Here is a 14,798-nt window from a genome sequence, read left to right on the forward strand (position 1 = left end):
TCTTTACACTGTATATTCATAAATATGTGCTATGTTATTCTAATGTAATTATAATGTAATATTATCATGGTAAGCATATTGAAGACAGGTGTGTCTCTTCTACTTTGCAATCCTCTGTGAGAGCAAGGCACAGAGAAGATATTTTGTGAATTTGAAAAACCACTACAATGGAGTTTCAACTAAGAGGTTAAGATAGGGTCACTGTGAGGTACCAAAGCAAAAAAAGACTATAATGCAGAATGTCAAAATAAATACTAGGCTTCAGGCTTTGAAATGTTTATGCATTTTAAATATATATGAAAGTTCTTAAGAGGCAATTTGAAGCAATGTGTCTGTAAAGAGAGTTTTTTGGAGAGTTTTGCTGCTGTGCTGTGAGTTGTACCCCACTACACAGTTTTAGGGTTGGAAGCTAGATTCTGACCCCAAGCAGAGCGAGTTGCTTTAAGGAGAATCAATCTCATCTAAATTTGAGGAAGGGGTGGGTGGCATATGCAACTTAGGCTGGATTCTCTAGCTACCTGAGGAATCTACAATCTAACCCAAGGCAGCAGGAAAGAGGGAGAGAGAAGTGCTGCCGGTGTTGTGCTGGGAAGTAAATGTGCCCCCCTCCAACCACAGGTCAAAGGCACATGAATCCCCAGGCCCACATAGGGAACTCATGGTAGGAATATCAGTCAGTGGTCAGTGTGAAAGAGATTCTGCCCAACAGGCTTCTGTCGGAAGGTGAGAGAGCCCCAACAGAGAGAGTTGGTGAAGGCTTGAACCTCAGTAAACCAAGAATGAAGGGGTTGGGGAGGGGCAGTGTGAGAGCAACTGGTCAAAGAAGCAATGACTGCCTCACAGGTCTCTGGCGACTCAGATGGAGGAACAGAGCGGGGGAAGGAAAAGTCTTCCCTCAGTGAAATGTATTTAAAGGCATAGTGGGACGAAAAAAGAAGTATTTTGCTTTGATTATAACCCATGAGTTGTTCAATATTCCTCCTAATTAATGATTACGGATTACTTTTTTTGTTCTCAAAATCCTATGAAAATCAAATTCAAGTAAAATATCTTCCAATACAGGGGCACCTGGGTGGCTCAGTTGGTTAAGCAGCTGACTCTTGATTTCGGCTCAGGTCATGATCTCAGGTCCTGGGATGGAGCCCCACCATATCGGGACTCCACACTCAGCGGAAAGTCTGCTCCAGGGTTCTCTCTCTCCCTCTGCCTCTGCGCCTCCCCCCACTTGCACACTCTCATTCTCTCTCTCTCTCTCTCAAATAAATACATAAATCCTAAAAAAAAAAATCTTCCAATACAAATATTTGGACTTTTCATTAATTCAGTTAAATTAAATTTGCATTAGAACACTCCTTTAGAAAATAGCCTGTAATTCCTGTGTCAGTTTTCTTTACTTATAAGGATGATTACATAACAGATAAATCAGTTCAATTTGGTTTTATTTTTCCTGCTCATTGAGCTTTTCATAATGCATATATGCTCAGCACTGTGGAGGTGCTGTGGGAGGTTCTAACTAAGAGAATAAACGTTCAGTCTTTTCACAGAGCTTGAAATAGTTTTGGATCAACAAAGATTGTGTGAAAGCAATCCAAGTAGTGTAAAAATGTAAGTATAACAGGATCCTATTAAGAGTCTAAATGGCATACAAAATGGCAATGGGCAAAGATTAACATTGGATACATTTACCTGAAAATATGCATAAGAAGAGCACTTCAGGTTTGGGATTGGATCAGATTAAATGCATTATAAATATTTTAATCATCTTACAAGGGTCATCAGTAATCAATTCAAAAATTACCAAGTGTCAAATGTGAGCCAGACACTATGCTATGGTTTAGACATATTTTGGTGAATAAAACAGACATTTTCTCTTCCCTCATGAAGAGTAATGAGATTCTAGGCTAATATGCTCATTATGTAAAGTTATGCCATTTGTGGGTCACTCCATATGCCCATACCTTCCAAACAGTCTCTCTCAATAACTATAGTACTATTTGAATTTTATCATTAGAGGGTATTTCCTTTGGTTATCACTTTTTAATAACAGCCAACACTTACTGAGAATTTATTATATATCAAGCAATGTTATAATCGTCTTATGATCATGTTATATGATCATCATATAAGATGTGAGAGTAATTCTAACTTTTAAAAGCCCTGTGATGTAAGGACTATTATTAACACCATCTTACGGATGAGAAAATGGAGACACAAAAAGTGAATGTAACCTGCTCGCGGCCTCTCTGGGATTCAGATCCAACGCTTCAATATAGGAGCCTTTGATTAAATTTCTATAATTTAAATTTAATACTTAATATTTTATATGTTTTATGTTTTATGTACTTTTAATACGTATGTTTGGGCATGGGATAAAATGGGAAAATAAGAACACATATTAGTAATGACAACAAATGAGAATGCACCAAATTTGTCAGTTAAAGAACAGATAATGTCAGATTGGATTTTAAAAACCTAGAAAGCCGACTGTGGGAGTGCTTTGGAGTTTAGACTTCAGTCTTTCTAGGTCTCAGTATCTTCTGTGAAAGAGAGCTAAGAAAAATCTGCCCTGCAAACTTCGGAAGACTAGGTAGGCACAGACACATTATGTGGGTGAAGATGTCAGGGAAACCATATAGTGCATATTGTTGTCATCCTATTTGTTTATTTGAACTAGAAAAGCAATAACCACCACTCTTGAAAGGTGTTGTATTTCTTCTTGTTACTTTGATTGCGTGAATTCTAATAATTCTCTAATTAGAGACTTGGAATCAGGAAAAAGAGTGAAAGAAAGTGAAGTTAAAACTGTAAGACAGAGCATGTTATGGGATATATTTCATGGTTTATACTAGAATTATGGAAAGGAGGAAACAGGGCCTTCCATTCATCTCAGAAGCTGTCCATGGTGAGGGTTGTCTAGACTATCTATGTATCTGACAAACTTTGGTTTTAGGGATCATGGAGAAGTAAAAATAAGGTAAGAGGCAAAATCGCCAATTTCAAGTAGAATAGAGTAAAAGCAGCCTGGGACAGGATATACACTATCAGAAAATGAAGTCTCCAAATAATTTGTATCAAGCATCACTTTTTCTCTTTTATCATTTTTATGACATTGAGTTCCAGATACTTGTCTGACAATAGTAGTTTGAGTCAACCCCTATATTTGGCAAATAGTTTATTTCTAGAGGAAGAATTCAGGGTCTTCCGTGACTGCACTTGTCTGCACAACACACACGGAATGATATAATCGATTTTAACTTCCTCAATAACTATTTACATTTTATTCCATTATGGTCTTAAACCTGAGCTAGCTCTTCACCTCCACTGATTATACATGGAAATTATGTGAACTTCCATTTCTGATCTGAATATATACAATTTCAACCTATTCTTTATTATTTAACAGGAATCCACTGTGAAGAAGACATTGATGAATGCTCTCCAAACCCTTGCCAAAATGGTGGTACTTGTGAGAACTTGCCTGGTCGTTATACTTGCCATTGCCCATTTGATAACCACTCGGGAACGTTTTATGGAGGAAGGAACTGTTCTGATATTCTCCTGGGCTGTACCCATCACCAATGTCTGAATAATGGAATATGCATCCCTCACTTCCAAAATGGCCAGCATGGATTCGGCTGCCTATGTCCCTCCGGCTATACTGGGTCATTGTGTGAACTTGTCACCACACTTTCTTTTGAGGGCAATGGCTTCCTGTGGATCACAAGTGGCCCAGTTACAGGCAAGGGCTTAGTTTGTAACATAGCCCTCGGGTTCCAGACTGTTCAGCCAATGGCCCTTCTACTTTTCCGCGGCAACAGGGACATGTTTATAATGCTGGAGTTGCTAAGTGGCTACATTCACTTATCAATCCAAGTCAATCATCAGTCAAAGGTGCTCCTCTACATTTCCCACAACACCAGCGATGGGGAATGGCATTCGGTGGAGGTGATGTTTGCAGAGGCTGTGACCCTAACTTTACTTGACAACTCTTGTAAGGAGAAATGCATCACGAAAGCTCCTTCTCCATTTGAAAGTGATCAATCAATATGTGCTTTTCAAAACTCCTTTTTGGGTGGTTTGCCGGGAGGAATGACCAGCAACGGCATTGCTCTGCTTAATGTCTATAATATACCATCCACACCTTCATTTGTAGGCTGTCTCCGAGACGTTAAAATTGATTCGAATCACATTACTCTGGAGGATATTTCATCTGGCTCCTCTTTAAATGTCAAGGCAGGCTGTGTGAGAAAGGATTGGTGTGAAAGACAACCTTGTCAAAACAGAGGACGCTGCAGCAACTTGTGGCTTAATTACCAATGTGATTGCTACAGGCCCTACAAAGGCCCCAACTGCCTGAGAGGTGAGGGAAGGCGGGGCAGTCAGGAGTGCTGTGCCTCACAGCATCACAGTAACAAAACAGCCAGTCTGCCTCTCCTGTTGTGAAACGTAATGACCCCTCAGGACTTCTGCTTCTGGTTGCCAACTGACGAGAAAAAAAGAAGAGACTAGTAATGTGCATTAATTAATTTTGAGTGTATTCATTAGACACCAGGGTGTCATTCATGCAGAGAAGTAAAAAAAAAAAAAAAAAAAAAGCAGACAGCTCCTACCTAAATGAGTTTTCATCTTGATGTGTTTACAAAGTGCTATTACAATTTGTGGTGTCAGAAATGTATTGTAAATCGTATTTAAAAGAGAGATAATCTTTTGGAAAAAAGGACCATTAGACACGAAATTAGTCAATGCCAAGTATTGGCACAATGTCTTGTGCATAGTAGACTCTTAGGAAATATTTACTTCCTTGCTTTCTGTTCTATGCAATTCACACTTGCTCCAAATTCATGTTTATGTTTAGCACTTTTATAAACCACTGATTCTATTCAGAGGTATATTTTCCAGAGCTGCTTTGGAGGAAATGGATATTCTACATAGGTGTCCTAAGGAAAAAAAAAGAAAAAAATGTGGATAGTAACAACAGTGAAATTTTATAGATACCATAAACTAATTGACCTGATTTTTTTAGCAAATCACAGCTTGAAATGTATTTTAAAATCCTAAACTTCCAACATCGTTCCAAAGACTGCTGCTGTTGATAGTGATCAATACATACCTGTTTCTTTTTATTATTATCATGCCTTGAAAATGTCTTAAGAGGTAATTGCAACAGACTGCTTTGAAGTTCAGCTGTAATTTACCCTAAGATTTTAGAGCAACTTGAAGTAGGACAACATCTGGTAAATAGTCTTCTCTGCTTTATATGAAGTAAAATTAAAACCAGTCTTAGCCTATACCCTATTCCATGTATGAATGGCTAAGAGTTATTAGAAACTATTCATGGGTCTCCCCCGCCCCAACCACAATATTCATTGCAAATCATGGACCTGTTTGACAATGAGGTATGGCATCTACTAGCTCAATGTAATATTTTAAATAGAATGGCAGGTTGTTTTGTGATTTTTTTTAAAGGGGAAATTATGCTGAGGCACTGTTCACTTTTTGAAGAAAAAATTAATTGACCCACGGCAATATTTTTACTACATATACAAAATAACAAACAGATGCTGACTCGTTTTGACTGGTTTCCAAATGCAGCGACCCATAGGTTAATACTGACCACGGTGATGCTAGCTGTCCTGGTAAATAGTTTCAAGGGATGCCAATCCAGTGGGTTCTGGTTTTCTTTAGTTTATTTATTCCAACTTGGAAAATTATGATGTTTTTAAACCAAGTTTCTGAATTCGTTACGTGCCCTACCTCCCGCAGTTTCCTTATCCCCCCCCACCCACCCCCACACTATTTGAAACTGTTCAATCCTCGTGGAAATGCTTGGCTTCAAAAGTGACCTGTATAGGGAGGGAGTTCTATAAAATCTTTTCTTTCCCAAAACTTCTTAATATAAGTTTAAGAAAGATTATATTTTTCATATCGCCTCAGTCATAAAACTAAAATATTCTGTACTGGTGTTATTATGTTTGCTGGGAAGTTTATTCTCATTACAGAAGAGGCTTACAAGCTGCAGAGAGAAGAGGGAGCCTTTCTACCATTGCACACATACACGCAGGAGGGAGGAGAGGTACTAACATTTACCAAGGCAAACTTCCTTCAGTTCTTGATCTTGGCTCAGTATTTCCCAATCCATCGCAATGAACAAGCAGGATGGATGGAGGATTTAGTTGGCTGACTAAACATGAATGACATGGAGATTTACAATATTTTTACATTGATCTTTTTAAAAATAATCAAATGTCTCAATAAGGGGAGTTCTGGAAAGTGTTTCTCAAAGCTCAGTTCCCAGAACTGTCTCAATGTATCTTCTTGTGTTGGCTGTGTATAAGACCACGGAGCTGCCAAGATACTGTTCAGAATGAAGACCTCTTGCCTTCTAGAGAATATTTTTAATTTGTAGAGGCAATTTACATATGTTTTCTCTTCAGTCATACATCTAGACTTTGAGACTCTTACCCAGTTAGAGTTGCAATTTCTTAGATATAGAGGAGGCTTCACTCTATGACTGTATTTTTTAAACTATTGTGCCTGCCGAGGGTAGTGACCAAACTTCTGTTTACACACTTTTAGGAATGAAGAACTCATTTATTCTATCTTACCAAAAACTACCCCAAGGTTGTTTCTTATACTGAAATAAAATATGATTACTTATAGCTTTCATTCATTGGCAGCATTATAACTCTTGAAATCATACTAATATAAATCTTACATGTCTTCTTCTTGAGAAGAGTTCAATATTTGAAGTATCTTATACCATCCAAGCCATCACTTCTATCATGCTAAACATATCCAGTTTCTTTTAATGTTTTCCATATGACGTAACGTTCAGACACTTCATCAGCTGCTTGCTTGTTGCTTGCTTTGGAATAAATTTACTTATCTGGTTCCTAGATGTGCCTGATGATGCAGAGTGACACAGGACTATAACCTCTCTCTTTCTAGACAATGTTCTTCTGTTTGCAGCCTAATATTACTTGGACTTTTTGGCAACCACGTTCTACGCTTGGCTCACTTTGAGTCATTCTTACTCATGGTGCCATAGAATCCTGCTTCTTCCACCCTAAATGAGGTACATTTAGAAGCGAGAAGCTTTTATTTATTCTTAGTAAATTTCACCTTGTCCTAGTCTACCAATCATTAGAATTTGAAGCATATTTTTCATCTGCGTTTGCCATCCCTCTTCATGACATATCAACAACACCATTGAGAATCATTCCTCCCATGTTCACAACAAGTCATACATGGCTTCGGGTGTTTCTAAAAATCATGTAGTAAATCACCACCTCCGACTACTTGCTTGTGATTTCTGAAGAACAATGGGATTGCTGGAGACTCAAGCTTCTGAGAAAACAAAACAAAACAAAACAAAACACCACACACACAAAAAAAACCCCTAAAAGAGCTCTGTGTTCTGTCTTTTAATTTGGATCCACAGAGTGATCTGCAGGCATTCTAGGATGACCAGCAGGGTCCCGAACACCCATGAGGTTGAATGATTTTGTGCATATTCTCAAACCTCAGGAGCTTCAGGAGCCACATTTTCCTATTAAACATTTATCTCATATGAAAGTGCTGCAGTGTATTCAGAGATGTTAACCTCTTCCAATGGGTTATTTTATTTAACAGTACACTTTGAAAGCTACCTGTAGTTGCCTGGAGCAGGTGGTCTCCAAATGCAGATTCAAAAATGCAATATTTCTGTAGAAAATCAAGTCAGAGTTCTGAAAATGTAGCCTTTTATGCAAGAGGTCTTCAAACACAGATGGTTGCCTAAGCAAGTTTTAACTGTAGTTCAGCTACACTAAAATATGTCTTACCTTTGCCCAAACTTCAACTGGACCATGACGATATTTAAACACAATGAAATATGGTAAAATCTGTCTTGTTTCTGGTTAGCATTGGGATGTAAAAACTTGAAGATAGCCATCTCTTCAAGATCTCTCTCATCACATTCATCAGTGATTTCTAGATTACAGAGTTCAATGGTCCATTTTTAGTCCTCATCTTACTGCAACTCTCTTGATGGGATACCATTGCAGCAAGAGTAAATGCAGTTAACTACTCCCTCTTCCTGACAAACTCGTTCCGTTCCTCACTAGGCTTATGGGACATCACTCTCCCTTGTTTCTCCTCCTATCTTACTACTGCTCTTTTGTCATCTCCTTGACCTCCAAATCCAAATGTTTGGTGCTTAAGGACTCAGTTCTTGGACCTGTTCTTTTCTCTGTGTATACTCACTCCCTTGATGATCTCATCCAGTCTTGTGGCTTTAAATAGCATTAATTACACTGTCAAATCCAAAATAATTATAGCTACCCCAGAATGTCTCCTCTGCACCTCTATGGCTGTTTACTAGACAGTTCCACCTTGATAGGTGCATCTCAAATCTAGACAGTTCCATCCAAATTTAATGTGGACTCTCACTTTCCCCCCAGATCTGTTCCTCTTGTTTTCTTTTCAGTTTCTGCAAATGGAAATACTTGCCCTAGAAAATCATGTAGGTTCTTCATGATATTTCCTTCAAAATATTTCCAAAATCTGATTATTTCCAAAATCTGACTATTTCTCATCACCTCCTCCGTTACCATGGATCCAAGCCACCATCCCTTCTCTCTGAAGTTTCTGCAACAATATCTCTACCTTCTTTCCATTCTCATTCAAATGTTATCTTCTCAGAGAGTACTTCTCTCACTACTTTATTAAAAAATCGCAACTCTACTTCTATGCCCAGCCCTCCCTGTTCCCTTTCCCTACCTGATTTATTCTATACCTAAAGACTTATCAACACCTGACATGCTACATAGTTTGTTTCTTTATCTGTGTCTGGTCTGCATCCACCAACTAGAATATAAGCTTTAAGAAGACAGGAACATTAGGGGCACCTGGGTGGCTCAGTTGGTTAAGCATCTGACTCTTGATTTCAGTTCAAGTCAAGATCCTGTGGTCATGATCTTGGGGTAGTGAGAGCAAGCCCCGTGTCAGGCTCTGCACTGGGCGTGGAGCCTGCATCAGTAAGATTCTCTCTCTCTCCCTCTCCCTCTGCCCACCCTACCCCCAGTCACTCTCTCAAAAAAAAAAAAAAAAACCCACAGGAACTTTAGTTCCTACAATATCATCAATATTTTGGAAGGTAAGGGTTCATTTTTATACATCCCGAGAGTTTTCTTGAGTTGATGTATACCGATAGTATTGCCATATTAGTGCATTACTAACTTCTTTAAACAGGAAATTCTGGGTGAGTTCAAGGCTCATCTTTGCCTCCCTCCTTCTATTTGTCTGTCTCCCATGCCTCTCCCAACCAGGACCACAGAGGGAAGATTCCTCTTTCTTTGTTCAACTCCCTTGCCTTTTATTATTATTTGGAGTATCATCCCCAAAGAGGATTTGCAAATCTAATTCTTGATTTCTGTCCTTTAGAAAGAATGATTAGAAGTAATGACATTTGCTTCAGCATGTCCTCAAATAGCAAAGATGACAGATGCCTGAACAGTCTGCTTTGAGATGTTACAGTAAGAGATCTTATTCCTCAAATTTCTTCCACTAAGTTGGAGGACAGTGGTATCTGATATTCCACCATTAAACCCCAGCATTTCAGAGCAGTGAAGGAGAGGTACATCTTAAGTTTATCAGCACAGAGATCTTTTCTCTTTCCGTTTTGTGATCAAGGGGCCTCAAATATAAACTATAAACCAAAATGTAGTTATTTTCAGAAAAGTCAATAAACTGATTACATTTCAGTAAACTCAGAAGTTTTGAGAAATGAGACCAAATTGTCATTCTACTGAAAAAGCCTGTTCTAAACTTTAAAAAAATATATATGGGTGTGTGTGTGTGTGTGTTCATCTTCTGGCCCTTCTTACTTGTGAATCTTAAAGTGTTTCTTCTTTGTTTCTCCTGTTCTATTTTGACACTGAAGAGTATGTGGCAGGCAGATTTGGCCAGGATGACTCCACTGGATATGCTGCTTTTAATCTTGACAAGAGTTATGGAGAGAACTTTACCATCTCTATGTTTGTTCGAACACATCGACCATCAGGCTTACTCCTAGCTTTGGAAAACAGCACTTATCAATACATCCGTGTTTGGCTAGAGTATGGCAGACTAGCAATGCTGCATCCAGGTTCTTCCAAGTTAGTAGTACAGTTCATTCTTAGTGATGGAAATGTCCACTTGATATCTTTGAAAATCAAGCCAAATAAAATTGAACTATATCAGTCTTCACAAAACCTAGGATTTATTTCTGTCCCTACATGGAAAATCCAAAAAGGAGATGTCATCTACATCGGTGGCCTGCCTGACAGACCAGAGACGGAAGCTAATGGTGGCTTCTTTAAAGGCTGTATCCAAGATATAAGATTAAACAACCAAAATCTGGAATTCTTCCCAAATTCAACAAACAATGCATCCCACAATCCAATTCTTGTCAATGTGACCCACGGCTGTCCTGGAGACAACATGTGCAAGGTAGGATTATTCACACAAACTACGTCTATATTGTATGCTAAACTGTTGTTTCATTAAATAATTTGTTATAACCATTCTTTGTATGTGAAGATAATGTTACTGACCCACCAGCCATAGAATAACACTTCATCAATATTTTTCCAGCAAGACTGGGGGAATTATATGGAGCCATAAAAAAATGGCCTTGATCTTGATGGCATCATGGTCTATTTAACCATCCAAGATAACTCCAGCCACATGCTTCTACTGCCACAACAAACAAATTGCTCAAGAATAATAGTATTTTAATCCCCAAACTCTTAATGGCATCCCAGAGGTTTAACTGAATTAATTCATTTTGGAAGAGATCATGTCATTTATATTAAATGCCCAACTACCGTTGTTTTTGACTATGAAGTCAACAACAACAAAAACCCTGAGTGGTGACTTTCTTCTGGTAGTTGGATTTAAAATTCTCTGAAATATATTTTCCCTGAGGCTACGTTTTACCTTCTGTATTTTGTATGCTCTTCCAAACACTATTTAAATATGTGAATTTGTCAGCTCTGCATGACCTTTGAAAGGAAACACATTTATATCTGTTGAACATTTATTGAGCTCTGACTATTGCCATGCACTGGGCTTGCTTCTAAATGTACAAAAATGAATCATGTTAACATTACTTGAGGAGAACTGCCAATGTGCCAGACACTACTTTACATAGATGAATCCATTTAATTCTGTTGAAGGACTGCTGTGTACAATAGGCATTGTTATTACCCATTTATGTCATTTGCAGATACGGAAATTGAAGTTTAGAAAGGTTATGTAACTCACCTAAATCACATCTTAACAGTGGGACTGAGATCAATACCATCTCAGCTCTCAGAAATTCCCTTTTAAATACTTTCATTTTGGATATTTTGTGAGAAACATTTTAAGAACTTGGATAATAATAGTATGTCTCTGACTGAGAGGCAGGGCAACTGAAGAGGTCACTGTATCTGGACCCAGAGGATCTAGGTACCAAGCTTCAATGTTTGTTTTTTTATTAGGATCTTGGGTAACAGGAGGGTCCTCTGCTTCCTCATTAGTGCAAACAGGAGTAATAACCTCTACCTCAAATGGTAATTGGTGTGATTGAAAGTGCCTGGTAACTTGGAAATTCCAGAGAATGTTTCTTTTTTTTTTTTAAGATTTTATTTATTTATTTGACAGAGAGAGAGACAGCGAGAGAGGGGAACACAAGCAGGGGGAGCGGGAGAGGGAGAAGCAGGCTTCCTGCCCAGCAGGGAGCCTGATGTGGGGCTCGATTCCAGAACCCTGGGATCATGACCTAAGCCAAAGGCAGACGCTTAACCAACTGAGCCACCCAGGTGCCCCTCCAGAGAATGTTATTACACCTTTTAAAATCCTCCTTGTGTTGTAAAAAATCGGCTTTATCTATTTTCTCTTTCTTATTTCATCTCTTTCTTTTTGTTTCTTTCTCTCCCCATTTCTCTTTTAGAGAAGAGTTGGCAATGGTAGCAGTAAGTTTTATTCCATTTGTTAACCAATGGATATAAAAAGTTCAAAGTGTAAATATGTAGAAAATTAGCATTTAAAAAATAGCAGTTATGGGGTCTTGCCTTTACTATTTCCGCAGTTAGTTACCAGTGCTTTTTATGCCTTTGCTTTCTTTTCTGCTCAGTGCAACCCCTGTCACAACGGAGGTGTGTGTTATTCCCTGTGGGATGACTTCTCATGTTCCTGCCCTGCGAACACAGCTGGGAAAGCATGCGAGCAAGTCCGGTGGTGTGAGCTCAGCCCGTGTCCTCCCAGAGCCCAGTGCCGGGAGGTGCCCCGAGGATTTGAATGTAGGTGGAGTTTAAGGTTGTCACCCATCCAATTAAGTTGGGTATTGCAGTTCCACGAGGCAGCCCAGAAAAAGAATTCAGACAAACCTTGCTTCCCAAAGGAACCTGTGGCTCTTTGCCCTGACTTGAGTAGTACAATAAACCTAATATAATAATAATAATAATATCCAGATTGGCTTCATGCCTCATCCTGCCCCTGGGTTTCCGCGGGGGTGGAGGTGTGGTGGGAAATGGAGGTCAGAACAACACCAGACTTAGATCTTTGATTATTTAAAGCTAATTTCTGAAGAAATTAACCAAGTAATATTTGGCTTTCCTTTCCTCATTATTGGGAATACAGAGTCAAGTCCTAGCGTGAGCTCACGGCCTTATCTTAACTGTGAAGGCTCGGGCAGTTCACATGATCTCTGTAATCTAAAGCTTTCTCTCTAAATAGGGATAAAACATCTACTTGATAGGGAGATAAAAAAATTTGGTGTGTATGTGATGATTTTATAACCTTAAGTATAAAAAGACAAACACATTGGGCATTCTGTTGTTTTCCAAGTATTTTCCTCAATCTGAAATGTTCCCTTGCCCATCTTCAGTACTAAAGACCACAGTTTTCCAAAAGTTAGCAAATTTGAATACAATTTCACAGTCTTGACATGTCTACATACTAACCACACTATTATTTACATTTTCTCTTCTCTCCTACTTCATATAATGCAGTCTAATCGTAATAACAAATCTTCATGTTTGCACTGAATTCTAATTTCCCCCCTTTATTTGAAGATTTTGCTTCTAAACTTTCTCTCTCTTCAGCATCATTACCTTTTCTATCAGTGTATAAACACACTGCCACATTTCCTCATTACAAAAAATTTCCTTTGACCACCCCTCATCCCCACCAGCTACCCATTCCATTTTTTACTTCCTCTCATAGTGTGATAAATCCTCTAAAGTGCTGTCGTCAATTTGCCTCTGATGTCTAACTCCATACATTCTTCTACCCCATTCCATCAGGGCCCTCACACCCCACCTCTGTCTTGAATTTGCTTAACTCAGAGCTTGGGCATGTTGCCTTCATCACTTGACTCAGGTTCCAGCCCAAGTATCCACTTACCTGGCTTTATTTTTCTTCATATCTCTTATGACTCCTTCATGTTTTGTTGTATATGTATTTGTTTACTTGTTCATCATCCCTTTCCTCACTAGAATATAGATTTCAAAAGGGAAAGAAATTTCCTATTTGGTTTCTCACATTACTCTTTGCACTTAGAATCGTGCCAAACATATAGGAGATTGTCAATAAATGTTTGTCAAATGAACAAAATAACATTATTTTTCTTAAAATTAACTCAATATTTTCACTTAACTGCTCCAGACTTTAAGTGATAACATATATCACCCTGGAAAACATCATACTAAAATAATGGAATGGAACCAGAGAATAGAATGACCTCAGATTTATTGCAACTGAGCTGCAGTGACTGAAGAAAAGAGAATATATTTCCTTTTCTGTTTCTATATTTTCAAAACATATATGAAAAGGATGGATATATGAAATGTGTTGTCCTATATATATATATATACTTGGGAAAATTTTCCAGAATACATATACTTTTATGTTTCATGTTTTAAATACATATACTATATTACAGTAGAGTATTATGGTATATATGGAGTATATAAAGCATGATGAGTTGGCATAAAGAATGCAATTTGGTTTCTAACGTGGCACCAAATTTTAAATACAACCTTTCCATTGTTCTACCTCCAAACTGCTTGTTTAAAATAAAGTATTATTAGTTTTATTGTCAATCTTTTGATAGAAATCTTAAAGTTCTAAAGTTCTTAGTCCCAGTTATGTTCTACAGAAGGGTTTACATCATTTGGAATATTTTCACAGGGGCAAAAAAAGAATAGGATTTCTAAAAACAATGGCAGACCAAGAACCATACCCCTGGTGTGTATTGGTCTTCAGCCTATACATAAAGCAGTTTAGGATTTGGACGTGCGGCGTTAGAAAGCAGTTAAGTGAAACTTCACTGCTACTGCATTCCCACTACAGAAAGAGTAGAAAGTTTGCCTCTGATCTCCCCAAAATTCTCAATAACATTTTTTTTAAAGTACGACTTATCTTAATGAAGGAAGAAAATGTAAATCAATAAGAGGGGTGAATTTTTACTAATTGACAGGTATGAACCCTAGAACACACTTTTGCTACTTTGTGTAATTTTAATTTTATGTGATCTTATGACCCTATTGTATTTTCTTTCAAGTAAGATATACTGAGAAGATTAAGTCTAATAGAATAACATAATATAGCTCATACATCACCCTGAGTTTGCCTTTAGGGCATCCTATCAGAAAACGAAGACTTCAAAATTTACAACCCACCTTATACACACCTTATATACAGGTGTGTTTATTACAATACAGTTCCCCGAAGAAAAGGTGAAATACAAATACTGTTATGTGTATACTGTTATGTGAACATGTTCTTCCTTT

The 14,798-nt window shown here is 38.0% G+C and overlaps 1 protein-coding gene across 2 annotated transcripts in view; it reads left to right on the forward strand.

The window, feature by feature from the left end:
- CRB1 (crumbs cell polarity complex component 1) overlaps positions 1 to 14,798 on the forward strand; it is a 222,803-nt gene that overhangs the window by 166,242 nt on the left and 41,763 nt on the right. For both annotated transcript variants that reach the window (XM_025855301.2, XM_025855302.2), the window contains 3 exons: positions 3,404 to 4,360; positions 9,923 to 10,470; positions 12,140 to 12,305. In XM_025855301.2, the coding sequence (XP_025711086.2) occupies positions 3,404 to 4,360; positions 9,923 to 10,470; positions 12,140 to 12,305 (1,671 nt within the window). The remainder of the gene's footprint in view (positions 1 to 3,403; positions 4,361 to 9,922; positions 10,471 to 12,139; positions 12,306 to 14,798) is intronic.

The sequence above is a fragment of the Callorhinus ursinus genome, unplaced genomic scaffold (genome assembly GCF_003265705.2).
Source record: "Callorhinus ursinus isolate GAN/ISIS: 27379988/994484 unplaced genomic scaffold, GSC_fseal_2.0 scaffold57, whole genome shotgun sequence".
NCBI classification, from domain to species: Eukaryota; Metazoa; Chordata; class Mammalia; order Carnivora; family Otariidae; genus Callorhinus; species Callorhinus ursinus.